Source organism: Saimiri boliviensis, chromosome 13, assembly GCF_048565385.1.
Source record: "Saimiri boliviensis isolate mSaiBol1 chromosome 13, mSaiBol1.pri, whole genome shotgun sequence".
Lineage (NCBI taxonomy): Eukaryota > Metazoa > Chordata > Mammalia > Primates > Cebidae > Saimiri > Saimiri boliviensis.
Window position 1 is genome coordinate 44,635,110 of NC_133461.1, and position 19,810 is coordinate 44,654,919.

The 19,810-nt window shown below is 35.2% G+C and overlaps 1 protein-coding gene and 1 pseudogene across 3 annotated transcripts in view; both read left to right on the top strand.

Annotated features, from left to right (window-relative positions):
- CCDC178 (coiled-coil domain containing 178) overlaps positions 1-19,810 on the top strand; it is a 538,381-nt gene that overhangs the window by 93,102 nt on the left and 425,469 nt on the right. For all 3 annotated transcript variants that reach the window (XM_074383637.1, XM_074383636.1, XM_039463712.2), the window contains one exon: positions 9,269-9,349. In XM_074383637.1, the coding sequence (XP_074239738.1) occupies positions 9,292-9,349 (58 nt within the window). In that variant the 5' untranslated portion in view covers positions 9,269-9,291. The remainder of the gene's footprint in view (positions 1-9,268; positions 9,350-19,810) is intronic.
- LOC141580800 (histone acetyltransferase KAT2A pseudogene) lies at positions 10,948-12,211 on the top strand (annotated as a pseudogene).

Genomic DNA, 19,810 nt, shown 5'->3' on the forward strand with positions numbered 1-19,810 from the left:
AAAAGTCAATTCTTTGGTTGCATTAGCCAAGTGATACTGATATTCAAGGGATCAGAAGTGATCTCAAGTGATACTGTGGCTAGTGCCTACCGTTTTGAACAGTACAGAATTAGGACATTTTCATCACTGTAGAAAGTTCTGTTGGATAGTGCTGTTGAAGATGCTAAGATTAGAGCAGTGAATAACACAGACTTTATATTCTAATGGAGAAAAGAGAAAGTAAAGGAAAATACTGTAAAAATCTAATGTAATGTTAATGTGTCATTAGAAGAAAATAGAATAATTGGCCAGAGAGGAGAGGAAAATGGGTAAAGACAATCCGACAGTAAACACTAATGAAGTGGTTTTTCTTAGATCATAACAATGGAAAGAAAAGCATTTCTATTTATTGTAATGGGGTAGAAAAGAAAAGTATGTGTGGCTTCATGCATGCCAAGAGAAACAATTTTTCTAAGAAAAGAGGAAAAAAGAGATTTCTAGTAAGGTAAGAATTTTAAAATGATAATTGAAGTAATAATTCAAGAGGATGTATGAGCTCCCCAGCACAAATAGAAGAATAAGAAACCAGTAGAGGAAGAACCCTGCATGGCCAAAGCAGAAGCATTGAGGAAGGGCACAGATGTTTTTGCTTTGTGGATTTTGGGATAGTGAATTCAAATCTGAGTCTTATTCTATTTCCTCTATGAAGTAGGAGGTGATATTTTTCAAAAGATAGAAGTTGGAAATAGAGAGTTTAAGAAGATATAAATTTTGAAACAATTGATGTGTGAACTTTTTAGACTAAAATAGTACCTTTCCTTTTCTACCAGTCCATTTTAATGACTCTGTTCCTTCTCATAACCAAGTTTCTAGAACCACATTATCTATTCATTGTTTTCTGACTGAGTGTAACCCATTCCAGCATTGATAATCTAACCTAGCTCAGCCATTACATACATAATTCTCTCATCTGCTCTTCCAGTGACCTTATGTTCTGCCAAATGATACAGCACTTGTCCTATCTTTTCATGAATCTTGCTCTGGTGGTAGTACACTGATAAATGGTTAACAACTAGCTCTCAAGACAAAAACAAAAACAAGTCTTGATTTGTAGCATTTGCTGATTTCCATGTTATAAATCTATTCACCATGGTTCATTTTAAGCTACCAACATAACCACAACTGGCTTGCAAAAGTCATAAAAGTTTAATGATCAGCTCTCTGGCAAGAACTGTGAAAGTTCTAAGATTTTACTCTAACGGCAAGTTAACAAGCCAGACTACTGCCACATTGATGAAAACAGCCTGAGGGTTGCAGGAAGGAAGGCTGGGGCCAGGATGATGAAATGCTTTGCAGCAATATCAGCTGAAATGCAGTAGATCTTTTTGTTGTTGTTGTTGTTGTCAGTTTATACTTTTGCACTAGAACTGGTTCTAGAATTGATAATTATCTATCATTACTTTATCTGGGCCACTCTAAGCACATTTTGCTACGGGACCTTTGCATATTTGTTAGCAATGCCTGGAAAACCCTTCCCTAAAATCCTTTGGTACGTCCTTTCAGTTAATTATAGGTAGATGTCACTTCATTGAAGATAATTTCTCAGGAGAACCTGTCTAAAATAGACTCCCTCCCACCTCCACACCATCTCCTTTAATTGCTTCTCTGGCTGTATTCCACATGCTAAGATATGTTTATGTTCATGATCGTTGTCCAATATATTTTCTAAGTTCTATTGTGATATATTCTTTTATATAGGTTATTAGGGTATATTGTTTAATTTCCACAAGCATGAGGATTTTCTACCTATCTTTTTGCTTTTCCTTTATGATTTTATTTTAAGCTTTTTATTATTTTTATTTTTTTAACTTTTCTTTTCTTTTTTAGCTTTTTGAGATGGAGTCTAGCTCCATCACCTAGGCTGGAGTGCAGTGGTGCAGTCTTGGCTCACTGTAACCTCTGCTTCCTAGGTTCAAGCAGTTTCCTGCCTCAGCCTCCCCAGTAGCTGGGACTACAGGCGCCCACCACCATGCCCGGATAATTTTTGTATTCTTAGTACAGACAGGATTTCACCATCTCGGCCAGGCTGGTCTTGAACTCCTGACCTTGTGATCCACTTACCTCAGCCTCCCAGAGTGCTGGGATTACAGGCATGAGCCACCATGCCCGGCCTTAACTTTTATTTTCATTTTAGTGATACATGTGCAGGTTTGTCATATAAATTGTGTGTCCTGGGGATTTGGTGTGCAGATTATTTCATCATCAAGGTAATAAGTATAGTAGTACTCAATAGATATTAAAAGTAATGGCAGGCTGGGCACGGTGGCTCACGCCTGTCATCTCAGCACCTTGGGAGGCAGAGGCAGTTGGATCACCTGGGGTCAGACGATCAGCCTGGCCAACATGGTAAAATCCTGTCTCTACTAAAAATACAGAAAATTAGCCAGGTGTGGTGGTATGCACTTATAGTTCCAGCTACTTGGGAGGCTGAGGGATGAGAATCACTTGAACTTGGGAGGCAGAGGTTGCAGTGAGTTGTGATCATGCCACTGCACTCCAGCCTTGGAGATAGAGTGAGACTTGGTCTTAAAAAAAAAAAAATAGTAATGACGAAAACCACAATTACTTTTGCACCAACCTAACAATTTTTGATCCTCATCTTCCTCCCTAACTCCACTCTCAAGTAGGCCCTGATGTCTACTGTTTGTTTCCATGTATACTCAATGTTTAGCTTCCATTTATAAGTGAGAACATACGGTATTTACTTTTCTGTTCCTGTGTTAGTTCACTGTTCACTGGATAACAGTCTCCAGCTCCATCCATGTGGCTGCAAGGGACATGATCTCATTCTTTTTATGGCTGTGTAGTATGCCTTGGTGTATACATTCCATGTTTTCTTTATCTAGTCTACCATCGATAGGCATTTAAGTTGATTCCATGTTTTTGCTATTGTGAATAATGCTGCAATGAACATACATGTACATGTGTCTTTGTGGTGGAATACTTTATATTCCTTTGGGTACATATGCAATCATGAGATTGCTGGGTTGAATGGTAATTCTGTTTTGAGTTCTTTGAGAAATCATCAAACTGCTTTCCACAGTGGCTGAACTAATGCATAAGTGTTTACTTTTCTTCACAACCTCACTAGCATCTGTTATGTTTTGACTTTTTTAATAGCCATTTTGACTGGTGTGAGATGAATTCTTATTTTGGCTTTGATTAGCATTTCTCTAATGATTAAAGATGTTTGTCATTTTTTTATATGCGTGTTGGCCCCATGTATGTCTTCTTTGAAAAGTCTACATGTTGTTTGCCCACTTTTTAATGCATTTCTTTGGTTTGTACTTGTTAGCTTGCTCAAGTTCCTTATAGATTCTGGAAATCAGACCTTTGTCAGATGCACGATTAGAAAATATTTTCCCCGATTCCATAGGTTGTCTGTTTACTCTGTTGATTGTTTATTTTGCTATGCAGAATCTCTTTAGGTCAATTAGCTCCCATTTGTCAATTTTTGTTGCAATTGCTTTTGGCATCTTCATCATGAAATCTTTGCCAGGGCCTATGTCCAGAATGGTATTTCATAGGTTATCTTCCAGGGTTTTTATAGTTTGAGATTTAATATTTAAGGCTTTAATCCATCTTGAGTTGATTTTTGAATATGGTGATATAGAGAAGGGGTCCAGTTTCAGTCTTTGCATATAGCTAGCCAGTTATCCCAGTACTGTTTATTGAAGAGGGAGTCCTTTCCTCATTGCTTGTTTTTGTTGACTTTGTCAAGACCAGATGGTTGAAGGCTACAACTTTATTTCTGGGCTCTTATTCTGTTTTATTGGTCTATGTCTCTGTTTTTGTACCAGCACCATGCTGTTTTGGTTACTGTAGCCTTGTAATATAGTTAGTATGGTTTGAAATAGGGGTTTTTATTTTTGAAGTTTTAATTTTGTTTATTTTTAATTTTTTAGAAATTTTAAAAGATTTTGTGAAGAATGTTATTCACAGTTTTGTAGGAATAGCATTGAATCTGTAAATTGCTTTGGGAAGTATGGCCATTTTAACAATATTGAGTCTTCAAATCCAAGACTGTAGAATAATTTTCCATTTGTGTCATCTGTGATTTCTTTCAGCAGTGTTTTGTAATTCTCATTGTAGAGATCTTTCACCTCTTGGTTAGCTGTATTCCTAGGTATTTGTTTTTTATGTGTGTAGTTATTGTGAATGGGATTGTGTTCTTGATTTGGCATTCAGCTTGGGTGTTGTTGGTGTATAGAAATGCTACTGATTTTTGTCCATTGATTTTGTATCCTGAAACTTTGCTTAAATACTTTAAGAGATCTAGGAGTTTTTTAGGTAGAGACTATGGGATTTTTTTTAGGTATGGAAACATGTTGTCTGCAAACAAGGATATTTTAACACTCTATTTGTATGCCTTTTATTTATTTTTTTCTGCCTGACTGCTGTGGCCAGGACTTCCAGCACTGCATTGAATAGAAGTGGTGACAGTAGGCATCCTTGTCTTGTTCTGGTTTTCAAGGGAAATAATTTCAGCTTTTGCTCATTCAGTATGATATTGGCTCTGGGTTTATCTTATTAAACGGCTCTTGTTATTTTGAGATATGTTCCTTTGACACCCAGTTTGTTGAAGGTTTTTAACAGGAAGGGATGTTGAATTTTATCAAAAGCCTTTTCTGCATCTATTGAAATGATCGTGTAGTTTTTCCTTCTGTTTATGTAGAAAATGGCATTATTGATTTGTATATGTTGAACCAGCCTTGTATCCCACTTAAAAAGCCTACTTAATTGTGGTGGATTAGCTTTTTGATGTGCTACTGAATTTGGTTTGCTAGTATTTTATTGAGAATTTTTGCATCTATGTTCATCAAGGAGATTGGTCTGAAATTTTCCTTTTTCATTGTGTCTCTGCCAGATTTTGGTATCGGAATGATGCTGCCCTAATAGAATGAGTCTAGGAAGGAATTACTCCTCCTCTGTTTCTTGGAATCGTTTCAGTAGGAATAGTACCACCTCTTCCTTTTATGTCTGGTAGAATTTGGGAGTGAATCTGTCTGGTTCTGGGCTTTTTCTGGTTGATAGGTTTTTTATTAATGAATAAATTTTGGAACTCATTATGGGTCTGTTCAGAGTTTCAATCTCTTCCTGGTTCAGTCTTGAGAAGATTTTGTTTTGAAATAACTATAGTTTTATAAGAAATTCCATAGAAATCCACAGGGAAGTCCTGCGCCCACTTCAACTATCAGCTCCCAATGTTAGGCTGATATCATATATAACTATAGTACAACAATAATACCATAAAATTTATATTGATACAGGTCACGGAACATATTTAAATTTCAGCAGTAATGTTTGCAGTTATTTTTGTATGTGTATGTGTGCATGCATACAACTCTGTGAACCTTATGTATAGCTTTGTATACCATCACCAACATCATAAGACTTAACCTCACCACAGCATTCCTTGATATTACTTTTCCTCTATCTCTAGGCCTAGGCAACTGCTAATCAGTTCTCCCACTCTATAATTATGTTATCTCATGAATATAAATAGAATCATGCAATCTGTATCCTTCTGTGATTTCCATTTTTTTTTTTTTTTACTCAGCATAATTAATGTGGAGTTCATCAGAATTATTTCATGTATCAATAGTCTTCCTTTTTTTCTGGATTGTATTCCATGGTTTAGATGTAACACAATTTGTTTAGCTATTTATCCACTGAGGGACAACTAGGTAGTGCACAGGTTTTGGCTATTGTGGACAAAACTGCTAAGAATATTCATGCACAATCTGAATGAAAAGTTTTATCTCTGATATGTGTTTAAGAGTGCAATTGCTGAGTTTTATTGGCAAGTTCATGTTTAGTTTTAAAAGAAACTGCCAAAATATTTTCCAGAGTGGTTATATCATTTTGCACTCTAACCAGCAATGCATAAGTGACCCAGTTTCTCCACATACTTGCCAGCATTTCATGTTGCAACTATTTTTTTTAATTTTAGTTATTTTTTGAAATTAAAAATTGACTAGTCAATAGATAGATATCTCATTATGGTTTTAATTTGCACTTTGCATTTTTACTGGTGTGCAAGGGTAGGAATTCCAACTCCTTCTGACTGGAAGGGGTAGGAAGAATGCCTTGTTACTTCTCCCTATGTGGCATCCACTGACACCATGAGAGTAGTATGGCCTTTTCACTGCTGGGTGGTTGTGCAAGTAGTGTCTCTGTATTAAGCCTCCTCTCATACTACCCCAGTGGGGAAGAATAATGGTACTTCATTACTTCTGGGTATGGATGAAAGTCCAGGCTTCACACATAGTTTCCAAATGACATTGTGGTGACATTGTGGTTGTGTGAGGGTTGTGGTGTAAGGTGTGATGCTTGAGTCCAATCAGTAGGGTTGAAAGTCCTGGATCCCTCCTGTTTCCTCTGACACCATCCCAGTAGCAAATGTGGGGTCCTTCTTATAGCCTATCCAGGGTAGATATAGTCTAGGCTTCTCATTCAGTCTTTGTGGGAGCAGTTTTTTTTCCTGATGTTTTTAGCTGGAATAGAGATGTTACTATCTAAATGTATTCTCTCTTACTAAGCCACCCTTTAGTAAGAGAGGATTTTATTGGCTGCTCTCTTGTCTAAAGAAGGCAGGCTTTTGTTGGAGCTTTATTTTGTCTATACCTGCTGGCATTTCTGGGTTGCTGGTCTCTTCTGCCTCACGTTTGGAATTATACAAAGTGTAGAGAAAATCTTGGAAACTTAATACCTCATTGTTTCTCTGGTAACAGGTCTCCTACCCAGTCTGTTTTCTTCTCTATACCTTTCAGTCTTCTTATGTTGGTTTTATATACAACACACCCAGAGTTTTTTTAATTGTACTTACAGGATGGAAAAAGGAAAAGTGTACATATATTCCATCTTTCTAAAAATAGAGGTCAGGAGTGTTGAATTTATGCTTGCTGGTGAATATTCTATTCTTATATATTTGCATGCTTCATTCAAGGTAGTTGTTTTTTTTTTTTCTTCTAAATTTGCTTTACTGATACCTTCTTTAATTTTGTCTCAGCTACATTTAAATTAAACCAGGGAGTTTGGAATTGCAGTTATAGCAGTTGTCAGTTAACAGATTTCTAACTGGCTGCTTTTCAAATCTACAATATTAATTTTATTATTTTTAGTTCTGACATTTTAAAATTTGGTGTTTTAAAGCATGATTGATTTATAAAGGTGTTAAGCAAAGTTGTCTAGTGATATATTACCTGGTAATTTCACTATTTAGAGTATCGTTGGATTAGTTTCTGTTGTCTTTTGTTTCTGTTGATTTTGGTTATGTAGTCATTTCGTATGTTGAGTGACCTTTGAGTCAACACAAATGATCAAGAGTTGCCTTACTGAGATTTTGGAATCACCCAGGTAATTTGAGGCTGGGCTTCAGTCTAAGGGCAGTATTCTCATAGACTTTATTTCTGTCTCATTCTATTTCTTAAGATAAAGACTTTTGGGGTCTAAGTCCTAGGAATGTGTTAATTTCTCAGGGCACCTACACTTGGCAGAGTCTAGATTCCATCTTCTGTTACCAAAGTTTTGTGTGGACCTCACTGGTACTGCCCAGCTTCTCAGTTGCCTCTCCCAGGTCAGATATTGCCCTCAGGGAAAAATTGGCCTAAAATATTAGTCTCACTTCTCTGGATTTTTGACTTCTATAAGATCTGGAACTAGGTATTACTTATTATCTTGTTAATTCTTAGATGCTTTTTGAAGATTTAAAAATTATATTTCAACCAGATTATTTTAGTAGTAGTAGAAGTATTTTTTCAATTTACCCAGTTCTACCTTACTGGAGGAATTCATTTTCTTATTAATATTATTCAGTGTTTCCAGTCATTTTGTGTAATAGAGTTATATGTTTCAACTATATGTTTCAACTATAGTCTTCATTGAATTAAAAAACGTTAATGTCCATAAAACATTGTTATGTTCTTTCAGCATTTAGTTATGCTCTTTTCGGTGGCTTACTTTTGTTTAAACATTGTTCTTTATGAGCTAGAGTGGTTTATTTGGAAGAGCACTAGACTTCAATTTACAGTTTTCTTTCATAGCACTTTTTTCTAAGAAGTCTCTTTTCATTGCATTAATTTACTAATTTTAGTCAAGATTTTCTGGCTTGTAAAACAAATTTAAAAATTAGATGATTTTCAGTTTCTAAACTGTATAATGATTTAGATTTGCAAATTAAATGAGATGATTGTTATTTCTGTGTTTATAGAATTATTTTCTTTCTGTTCAGCACTTTAAGTTTCTAATTAATACCAATTTGCAGGAAATATAGGGAACAGAGAAACTTGTTAAATACACCATAGGGAGGTTGTCAGTGATGTGGAAAACTGTATAGGACAAAATATTTGATATTTACATAGGTAAAGTATAGGGAGGGAAAAAAGGAACAGAGAACACATGGACTAAAAGGTAAGAGGCATTTCACTTAAATGCTATGTACAGACCTTGTTTGTATTATTACTTTAAACAATTCTTGAGAAAATATGAGACAAATGTGAACACAAAATATATTTAGTGATATTAAGACATTATTACATTGTGTTAATTACATTATTGGTATTATGGCTATGTTTAAAAATTTTGAAATATTTACAGATGCAATAATATGATATTTGTGATTTGCTTAATCATGATCAGAAGTAGGTGAGACAGGGCAATTGATGGGTATATAGAATTCAGAACTGGCCACAAATTGATAATTGTTGAAATTGGTTGATAGACATATAGAAATCCACTGCACTTTATGCTCAACTCTTAAAATATTTTGAAAAGGAACTGAGGGAAGGTGAAAAAGAGATGGTAGTAAAGTTAAACATTTATTATATCAGATGAAAACATTGTAGGTTCTAAAATCCCCCCAGGGCTTGGAACCTGTAGCTACAACTGCTCATGCTAAATTATCTAGTGGTCAGGCTACGTGTTGGTTTAAATCACCAGCAAAGTAGAGGAGCAAAGATCTCTCTTTAATGAAGATTTTTATATGTGATGTTTCTGAATGAGATCATAATAGTCCTAATAGGAAAAAGAGTACATTGTTGGATTTCCTTACATTTTAAATATAATTTAGTACCAATATATAATTATATATATAAATATGTTGTATATCTCATATCTTTTATATTAGAAATTTATCCTGACACTGTCAGTTCTTGAATTGCCAATTTTTAGTGAAATTAAATACAAATTAATTTAGATTCATATTTAAATATTTTTTCTTTCTAATTAGGTTTTAAAATATTCTTAATAACTATGCCTGAAAACAAGACAATTTCCTCTTCTTCCACTAGAGGTGATCAAACCAAGATAGGTAAGTTTATTGTAAATTGATTTTCTTTGAAAATAGTTCATAGATAAATGGAATCCCAATCACTTACAGAGGAGATCAATTGCAGAGATAGCAATCTTTTCCAGGATAATGGTCACAAAACCAAAACTTACTGAGACCGGTAAAGTGAGGTAAGAGAAACGAGTGAGTCAGTATAACAAAAACACATTATCTGAATTATAATCAATTTTTTTTATAATTATGGATGAACTGTGTTATAGATAATAAAACAGGTAAGCAGTACAACAGAGGTGTGCTGGAATCAGCTCTTGTATATATTTCTTCTCAATTCCACTCCACTGTTAACTTCAATTGGCCATGGTGGTAGTATTTATTACCAACTAACGACTGGATATTAAACTTTTACCAGCACATCATTGATGCCAAACATGCAAAATTGAAAATGAAAACACTAATATAATTTTGTTTTTAAAATTATATGATTTTATTGCATTAGTTTGCTCTATTTATTTGCATCTTGAGCTCTGACATCTTTTATTCTGTATCATGTTAGCAATGTTATGTCTTTGTATGATATAGAACAGAGGTCAGCAAATTATAGCCCATTCCCCAAATCTGGCCAGCAGTCTTTTATTTATAGACCCCAAATAAGGAATGTTTTTCATATTTGTAAAGAGCTCTGAAAAGAAAAAAAAAAGAAGAAGACAATGAGGAATATGCAACAGAAACTGGATTTGGCTTGCAAAATCTAAAATATTTAGTACCTTGCTTTCCAGAAAACATTTGCCAACCCTGGAATAGAACTTAACCTTGAATGCTTTGAGAACAATAGATAGTCATTGAATCAGTTATCCCCTGCCACACCGATGCTATATAACAACGAACCGTAAAAATATAGGTTCATATAGCATGATAAACATTCATTTTATGCTCACTTGTGCATGAGTCTGCCAGATGGTTCTGCTGATATCAGGTGGACTCAGTACAGTTCACTCATGTATCCACAGTAAGCCACAGGTTAATTCAGTACCGTTATTGATCTTGCTTATTTTGGTTGAGCTCTTTTATGGGTCTAGGGCCTTGGCTGGCAAAATTAGGCTGATTCAGTTCTGCACTTGCTTTTCTCTCATATTCCAGCATACTATTAAGGGGCTCAATCTCTGCGTTTTGGCAGTTTCAAGAGGAGGAACAGAAGCAGAGAAGGTCTCTTCAGGCCAATGTGCAGAACTTTTGCACTATTATTTCTGTTACATTTTATTGATCAAAGCAAGTCACAGAACTAGCACAGAGACTATGGATAGGAGATTGGACTCCACCTCCTGATGAAAAATGCTGTAAAGTCACATAGCAAAGGAAAGTGAATACTGGGAGGAGAAAATTATTGGGGTTATTATTGCAATCAACTTACTACAATTTTCTTCAGGGTTATAATTGAAAGCAGTCATTTAGTAATTCCAAATGTAGATAAGGTCATGACACAATGGATTTTATTTAAAATTGTTAGTCTTGGGTTAGAATCTTATTTCATCACCACATATTTTCTAAATATTTGAAAAACCTTGGTTTTTAGCTCTTTATTTCTTCTATCAATATTGATTGAAAAAATAATGTTATTTCATTTTTATTTATAGAGTTCATTGTGTAAAGCTTAAGCAAAAGCTTGTTTTTATTTCTGGAAATTGATCTCAATCTCAGATTAGCAACATGGAACAAGTTATTCATTTAAAGTAATTTTCCCAAAAATACAATTTGGAACAAACAGAGTAATCAAATCATACAGGTGTTAACTCATATTTAAATAGTTGAAAGAACTACTGAAGGTTTTTGGGTTGATTATAATGTGAATTAAAAAGACCAATATTTTGTTCCAAGACTTCAGAGAGCTGACCTGGTGATTTTCCTTTGAATGACTTGACAAAGTCTATTTTAAATTGGAACAGAAAATGATTGGTCTACACTTGTTTGCAAGCATATTAAGCATGACTTAAGCCACTTGCCTTCATTTGATGCAGTAGATAGGCATAGCAAATAAAACTACATACCACACGATTTAATGGAATGTAAGTCGCACCCCAGTGCCTGGCCCTTCATGGAGCCTGTGAAGTCAGAGGCCCCTGACTACTACGAGGTCATCCGCTTCCCCATTGACCTGAAGACCATGACTGAACGTCTGCGAAGCCGCTACTACGTGACCCGGAAGCTCTTTGTGGCCGACCTGCAGCGGGTCATCGCCAACTGCCGCGAGTACAACCCCCCCGACAGCGAGTACTGCCGCTGTGCCAGTGCCCTGGAGAAGTTCTTCTACTTCAAGCTCAAGGAGGGAGGGCTCATTGACAAGTAGGCCCCAGCTCTGGGCCGCAGCCGTGACCTGGAACATCTCCACCTCGGATTCTGATCTGATCCTTAGGGGGTGCCCTGGCCCCACGGACACAACTCAGCTTGCGACACTCCAGCCAGGGACCCTCCGGCCCCGATCCTGCAGGCCTCTCTGGACCTTCGGGCACCCCCAGGCCTGCAGCTCTGTCCTAGCCGTTACTGTGTGTGTGAGCGGTCTCCTGGGTCTGGGCCCAGCTCCTCTAGAGTGGCTGTTGGCCAGGGATGGACCTTGCCCAACCTTGGTGGCCCCCAGACCTGTTCCCTAAGAGCTGTGAAGGCCTGGCGTCCTGGGCCTGGCCCAGGTGGCTGTTTCCCTGAGGACCAGGACTGCTCGTTTTAGCTTGAGTGATGGCTGCAGGGGCTGGAAGTCCACCTCGGACTGGAGGGGCCACGCCTTGCCCGGCACTGTTCTGTCAGCCTCCCCCAGGGCGGGAGGGTATGGGGACCATTCACTCCCTGGCATTAATCCCTCAGAGGGAACAATAAAGCTCTTTTTATTTCTGTGAAAAAAAAAAAATTATTTTTTTGTTTATGAGAGTATTTTAAATATATTATCTAATTGTCATTTGACATCAAACCATATCAATTTTATTTTCATTTACATATAATCAACTTAGTATTCTTACCTAGATTCCAAAGGATTTTTATAATTTTTCTTTACAGTTTAAAATTTTACTAGAATATAAAAATTTTGGAAATATAGAAAATATAATATGCCTAATAGTAAAACATTACTGTCTTCTTTCAGGTATATTATCTCTTAACAGATATACATATATCTGTACAAATGCATTATAATTTTTCAATTTAAATTATGTAATTAACTTTTATACATTTTTGCCATTCTTAATAATTACATTTTTATTGAATAATAATAGTCAATCTTCTTTATAATAATTTAAATAACCATTGTTCTATTTTGGCACATATGCTAAGTGATACTGTATTTAGCTTTTAAAATTAAGCTACAATTCACACAGCATAAAATTACCTTTTTAAAGTTTACAATTCAGCATTTTTAGTATAAGCATAAGTTTGTGCAGCCATTACCACTATGTAATTCTCGAACATTTTCATACCCCTTAAAAAAAACTCAGTACCACTAGCATTCATTCCCCATTCCTCCTCTACCTATCCTCTGATAACCACAAATCTGTTTTCTTGCTCTATGGATTTGTTCACTCTAGACATTACATATCAATGATTTTTAAAAATAGTTGGCTCTGCATGCCTTTCACCTTTTCAACTAGGATAATGTTGTCAAGGTTCATCCACATTGTAGAATGTATTCATATTTAATTCCTTTATGACTGAATAATATTCTTCTGTATGAATATTCCACATATTGTTTATATATTCACACGTAGATGGAGGTTTTAGTTGTTTCTGTTTTAGGGCTATTATGAATAATGCTGCCATAAATATTTGAGTACAAGTTTTTGTATAAATATATATGTTTTCATTTCCGGTGAATGTATAGTTAGGAATGGATTTGCTGGATCATTCTGTAATTCAGTGTTTAACTTTCTTAGTAAGGCAAATTGCTTTCCACAGAAGCAGCAATAGTTTATATTTCATATAGCAAAATATGTGGACTCCAATTTCTCCACATCCCTACCAACAATTATTAGTTTCTTGGATTTTTGTTTTTGTTTTTATTTTATTATTATAACCTCCTAGTGACTTTGAAGTGACATTTCACTTTTTTTTTTTAAATTAGTAGACTATCTAGAGTATTTTTAGGTTTATAGAAAACTAGTATGTAATACAGAGCTCTCGTATACTTACTGTCTCCTACTCCACATTCATAGTTTTCAATATTATTAATATCTTACACTAGTGTTGTATATTTGTTAAAGTTGGTAAATCAATATTGATACATTTGTATGAATTAAGGTCCATAGCTAATTCTTTGTATGGTACAGATCTGTGGGTTTTGACAAATGCATAATGTTATCTCATGCTTCTCAGATTTCTTTTCAACTTATGTTTAACAAGAAGTGTAGGGGGGCTAAAGTGAATATTTCCCTTCTCTCAATTGGCTAGGCTCTGTTAAGGTAGTTTCCTTTGAAGGTTAGTGTTAAATAGAACATTCTGGGCATATTTCAAAATGGCAATTTTTACCCTGGGAATAATTCAGAATAGTTACTTTTCCCCTTCTTCTAGAGGTAGGAAGGAATATTCCTCAAAATGTACCTGTGAGAACATAGTGAGTTCCTGGAGATAAAAGTAAAAATATACTTGGCCCTGTAAGACTGACTCCCCAGAAGTTTTTAACTCTCAAACTAGGCCACACTAAGCTTCCAATAGTTAATCAATTAGATTTTACACTTTTCTACCCATTTTTGGCTCCAGCAACTTCTACATTTGCCTGACCCTCCAGTTTTGGGGGTGTCAGTTTGCATTGTAACCTTAACTTTCTGATGGACGTAAGAAGAATTGTTTTCCATCCAGCTTTTTCTTTTCTTTTTCTTTTTTTTTTTTTTCATTTTAGAGTTTTTTCATTATTCTATAAACTTTCAAGATTTTTATGTATCAAAGTGTAACTGTAATTTCCAAACTGATTTTGACAAAGTCTGTTTGCTTTATTCCTCTGTATGAACCATTGGTTAGTTTTGTTTTTTTGGGTGTTCTGCATTTTTGTTGAAAACTGAACATTTAAAATAATAGTATATGAAAAACTGTGGACATCAGATTCTTTGTCTTCTCTAGGGTTTGCTTTCCCTGCTGATTTTTGTAGTTGTTAATTTAGCAACTTTTCTGAATTAGTTCTCTGAAGCCCATAATTTTTTCCTCTGTGGCCACTGAAATCTCTCTTCAGTTGACTTAGTGGCCAATTAATGTTTGAACAGATATTTCTCTACATTTTTGGAATCAAGTCTCTCAGTCTTTGCTGATCATCTTTACGTGCATGTTGGGATACATCTTCAAAATTCATCCAAGGACTTGACAACTGAGCCTTAGCCTTTTCTTTCAGCACATGCAGTCTCAAGGTCAACCAGAGGTGAGATATTAGGGCTTTCATGGATCTTTTTTTCTGTGCCAGGTCCTCTAATGATAAAGGGGGTTGGTCATATGGATAAGATGAGACAGAAGTAATTGACTATTACACTAGTTCTTAGCTAGAATTGTGCATCATAGTAACCTGAAGAAATTTTTTAAAAAATCTGCAAGTCTAGGCTCTCTCCTGAAAATTTTGATAGAGTAAAGCCTGGACACGGGCCAGGCGCGGTGGCTCAAGCCTGTAATTCCAGCACTTTGGGAAGCCGAGGTGGGTGGATCACAAGGTCGAGAGATCGAGACCAACCTGGTCAACATGGTGAAACCCCGTCTCTACTAAAAAAATACAAAAAATTAGCTGGGCATGGTGGCACATGCCTATAATCCAAGCTACTCAGGAGGCTGAGGCAGGAGAATTGCCTGAACCCAGGAGGCAGAGGTTGCGGTGAGCCGAGATCGCGCCATTGCACTCCAGCCTGGGTAACAAGAGCGAAACTCCGTCTCAAAAAAAAAAAAAAAAAAAAAAAAAAAAAAGCCCGGACACGTATTTTTACAAATATTTCCCTGAAGCCAGGCATGGTGGTGCATGGCTGTAGTCCCAGCTGCTTGGGAGGCTGAGATGGGAGGATTGATTGAGCTTAGAAGTTTGAGTGTGGCCTGGGCAACATAATAAGACCCCTACTCTAACAACAACAATAAAGTCCCAGAAATCCAGATACTATTCTGGTTAAGAACCACTGAGTAGATAAGTGTAATATGTAATTTCTGGTATTTCAGAAATGTAAGATATGTCTAGAAGAGCTGGAGCTTCATAGGTGCTACTTCCTTTAAATCTCTTTTTTCCAATCCTATTAGTTTGACTTTTTCTTGATCATGCTCACAGCCTTGGAAGTAAAGTCTTGCAGGGAATAACTGGATATGTCTATAAATGACAATTCTTTAAGAATGAGGCTTTCAAAAAACTCCAGCTCTCTTCTGCATCCTGTGATATCATAGATGTGAACCTTTATTTTTCAAGGCTTTGTTGACCTTCAGAGTCAGGTTTGGGACCAAGGAAAATTAAAATGCCACAAATGTTTGTGTTCTTACCAAAATTTATCTGTTTTTCTTGAATAGTTGCTCACACAAATTGCTGGAAGTCTTTGCTGTATTTCTGGAATTCTGAAAATGTTGATTTTGACAGTTTTGCCTTTTTAAATCTTTGTATTTATGGAGAGGTAGATTTTTCAAAGGTCTTTATTTTATCATTTTCTCTGATATCTCTTTAACTTTCGTCTTTTTTGGGTTTTGTTTCAAGTATTCAGAATTAGAATTTGGGGGACACAGGGTATGAACATTAGCGTGGCCTTGAATATTTATTTTATATTGTTTTCCACAAATATACCTCACATTCAACAGTGTATTAACATTGCTACAACATATTAATTCCAGATTTTATTTTATTATTATTAAATAGCTAGTATATTAAATAGAAAATGACCTAATTCCATAGTTGCTCTAGTTAGCATTTTTATTACCAAAAAATGTAAATAATTTCCATGTGTTCATTTAATCATTTAATCTCTCATTTGGACCATCTGATGATGGATTGGTAATAGTTAAATATTTCAACTTATATAAATAAAACCTGAAACCTTTATATATTATTTATTTTTGTGTCGTATTTAGTGAAAATAAATGCCCATCTACCTTATGAATTTCTGTCTTGAATCAAAGAAGATAAAATTATCATTTTAATATATTGTTAAATTATTAAATCTAAATAATGCATGACTAAATGTTATATATCATGTTAATTTGTATAATTTTAATATATTTTGAAAAAATTTAAACTCTATAGTTCATCAGGAACTTACTTTAGAAAATCTATTTCCTGACAGAGTGGTTTTGATGAGCATATGCTGTTGGAATTTTATAACTGGAATATTGTATAACAATACAGTTATCCACTAAGGCAGAAACATGAATTAGAACATGAATTTATTTGAACCAATATTTTTCAGGGTCTGTTTCATGTGCAGCTCTTTGTAGAAACTGACTATAGGCACATCTAGTTTTGTTGCACTGCACTTTACTGCACTTTATAGATCCTGTGTTTTGTTTTGTTTGGTTTTAATTGGAGGTTTGTGGAAACCCTGCTTCCAGCAAGTCTATTGGCAACATTTTTCTAAGAACATGTAGAAAGCTTTCATGTCTCTATGTCACATGTTAATACTTCACATGCAATATTTCTAAAACATTTTCATTATTTTTATATCTGTTATGGTGATCTGTGATCAGTGATCTTTGTTGTTACTATTGTAATTTTTTTCATGTAACATGAACTACACACATATGACAGCTAACTTAATTGATAAATGTTGCATGTGTTCTGACTGTTCCACTGACAGTTCCCTCCAATCTCTTTCTCTCTCCTGTACCCTCTTTGTACCCTGAGACACAACAATATTGTACTTAGGCTATTAATAACCTTACAATGCCCTCTAAGAGTTCAAGTGAAAGGAAGAATTATGTGTCTCTCACTTTAAATCAAAAGCTTGAAATGATTAAGCTTAGTGAGAAAGGCATGTTGAAAGCTGAGATAGACTGAAAGCATAGTCTCTTGTGCCAAGCTGTTAGCCAAGTTGTGAATGCAAAGGAAAAGTTCTTGAAGGAAATTATAAGTGCTACTCCAGTGAACACATGAATAATAAAGCAAGCAAAACAGCCTTATTGCTGATATGAAGAAAGTTTACGTGGTCTGGATAGAAGATCAAATCAGACACAACATTCCATTAAACAAAAGCTTAATCAAGAGCAAGGCCCTAACTCTATTCAATTCTATAAAAGCTAAGAGAGGTGAAAAGGCTGCAGAAGAAAAGTTGAAAGCTGGCAGAGATTGGTTCATGAAATCTAAGGAAAGATGTCATCTCTATAGCATAAAAGTGTAGAGGCGAAGCAGCAAGTGCTGATCAGAAGCTGCAGCAAGCTACCCAGAAAACCAGGCTAAGCTAGTTGATGAAGGTGGACATGCTAAACAATAGATTTTCAATGTAGGCAAAACAGTCTTATATCAGAAGATGCCATCTAGGACTTTCATAGCTAGGGAGGAAAAGTAAATGCCTGGTTTCAAAGCTTGAACAGACAAGCTGAGTCTTTTGTTAGAAACTAATGCAACTGGTTACATTATGTTGAAGTTAGTGCTCACTTACCATTCCAAAAATCCTAGGGCCCTCAAGAATTATGTTAAATCTCCTCTGCCTGTGTGCTATAAATGAACCAATAAAGCCTAAAGACGGTTCATCTGTAGCATGGTATACTGAATGTTTTAAGCCCACTGTTGAGAACTACTGCTCAAAAAAGGAAAGAAATTCCTTTAAAATATTACTTCCACTGACAACATATACATCCAAGAGCTCAAATGGAGATGTATAAGGAGATTAAAATTTTCATACCTGCTAACACAATATCCACTCACTAGGCTGTGGATCAAGGAGTAATTTTAACTTTCAAGTTTTATTAGTTAAGAAATGCATTTCGTAAAGCTATATCTACAATAGATAGTGACTCCTTTGATGGATCTGGGCAAAATAAATAAAAATCCTTCGGGAAAGGGTATACCATTGAGCATATTCATAATTCATGAGAGGAGGTCAAAATATCATTAACAGGAATTTGGAATAAGTTGATTTCAAACCTCCTGGATGACTTTGCGGGGTTCTAGACTTCAGTGGAGGAAGTAACTGAAGATGTGGTAGAAAGTGCAAGAGAACTGGAATTTGAAGTGGAGCCTGAAGATGCAACTGAAGGGCTGTAATCTCATGATGAAACTTTCATGGATGAGAAGTTGCTTCTTAGGAATGAGCAAAGAAAGCAGTTTCCTGAGATGAACTCTATTCCTGATGAAGATACTGTAGATATTGAAATGACAACAAAAGATTTGGAATACTAGGTAAACATAATTGGTAAATTAACAATAGGTTTTGAGAGGATTGGCTTCCATTTTGAAAGAAGTTCTACTGTGCATAATATGCTATCAAACAGCATCACATGCTGCAAAGAAATCTTTTGTAAAAGGAAGACTTAATCCATGAGGAAAACTTCATTGTCCTACTTTGAGAAATTGCCAGAGACACCCCAGCCTTCAGCAACCACCACCTTGATCAGTCCACAGCCAACAACACTGAGGCAAGACTCTCCACCAGTAAAAAGATTATGACTTGCTGAAGGCTCAGATGATCATTAACTTTTTAAAACTGAAATATTTTTAATTAAAAAATCCTTTTAATGTTTAGACGTAAATAATACTTAGACAATGTTTAGAAATATTGTTTTAGATATAATATCACACTCTTAATAGACTACAGTATAGTATAAACATAACTTTTCTATGCTTTTGGAAACCAAACACTTTGTATGACTTTATTGCAGTTGTCTAGAACTGAACTTACAATATCTCTGAGGTACACTTGTATTCTTAGTGTGGTCGTTTTTTCACTCTAATGCGTTCCCTCATTCCTCCAGTTACTGTAGTTTTCATTCAGTAAATAGGTATGAACACTTACTGTATCTGGGATTCTTTGCTACTTGCCAAAAATACAGTGGCTAAAAATAGATGTGCTCCCTGCCCTCATGAAACTGGTGTGTTGAAAGAGAGAGACATCATAATTTGTCTTGGTAATTTAGGAAAACCATTATGAATGGTGAACTTTGGGATATTCTGTTTCTGCACTTCATATGATGATATTTTATTAGCACAAATCTCTGTTTTATAACTATAAATTGTAGATTTTCTAGTTTGAATCTAAAATTTTTCAAATTTATTTGAGATATCTAAAATATTTATATAATTATCTGATAGCATTTTTAAAATGTTTAATTTTTGTGGGTATCTTATCTTATCTTGGAATATAACTTACTTTCATATGTCTGTTTTTGTATAAAGAAGAACCTGTTTCTTTTCTCTTCATTGATTTACACATTTATTTCTTGTTATAGTCTTTGAAATATATCCTTAGAATACTAGACATATTCAGATATTTAAATCACAAGGCCATCTCTCCACTACAAACACATGCACATATTTGCCATAATTTTTAGATTTTTTTTGATATTGTTACTCATTTT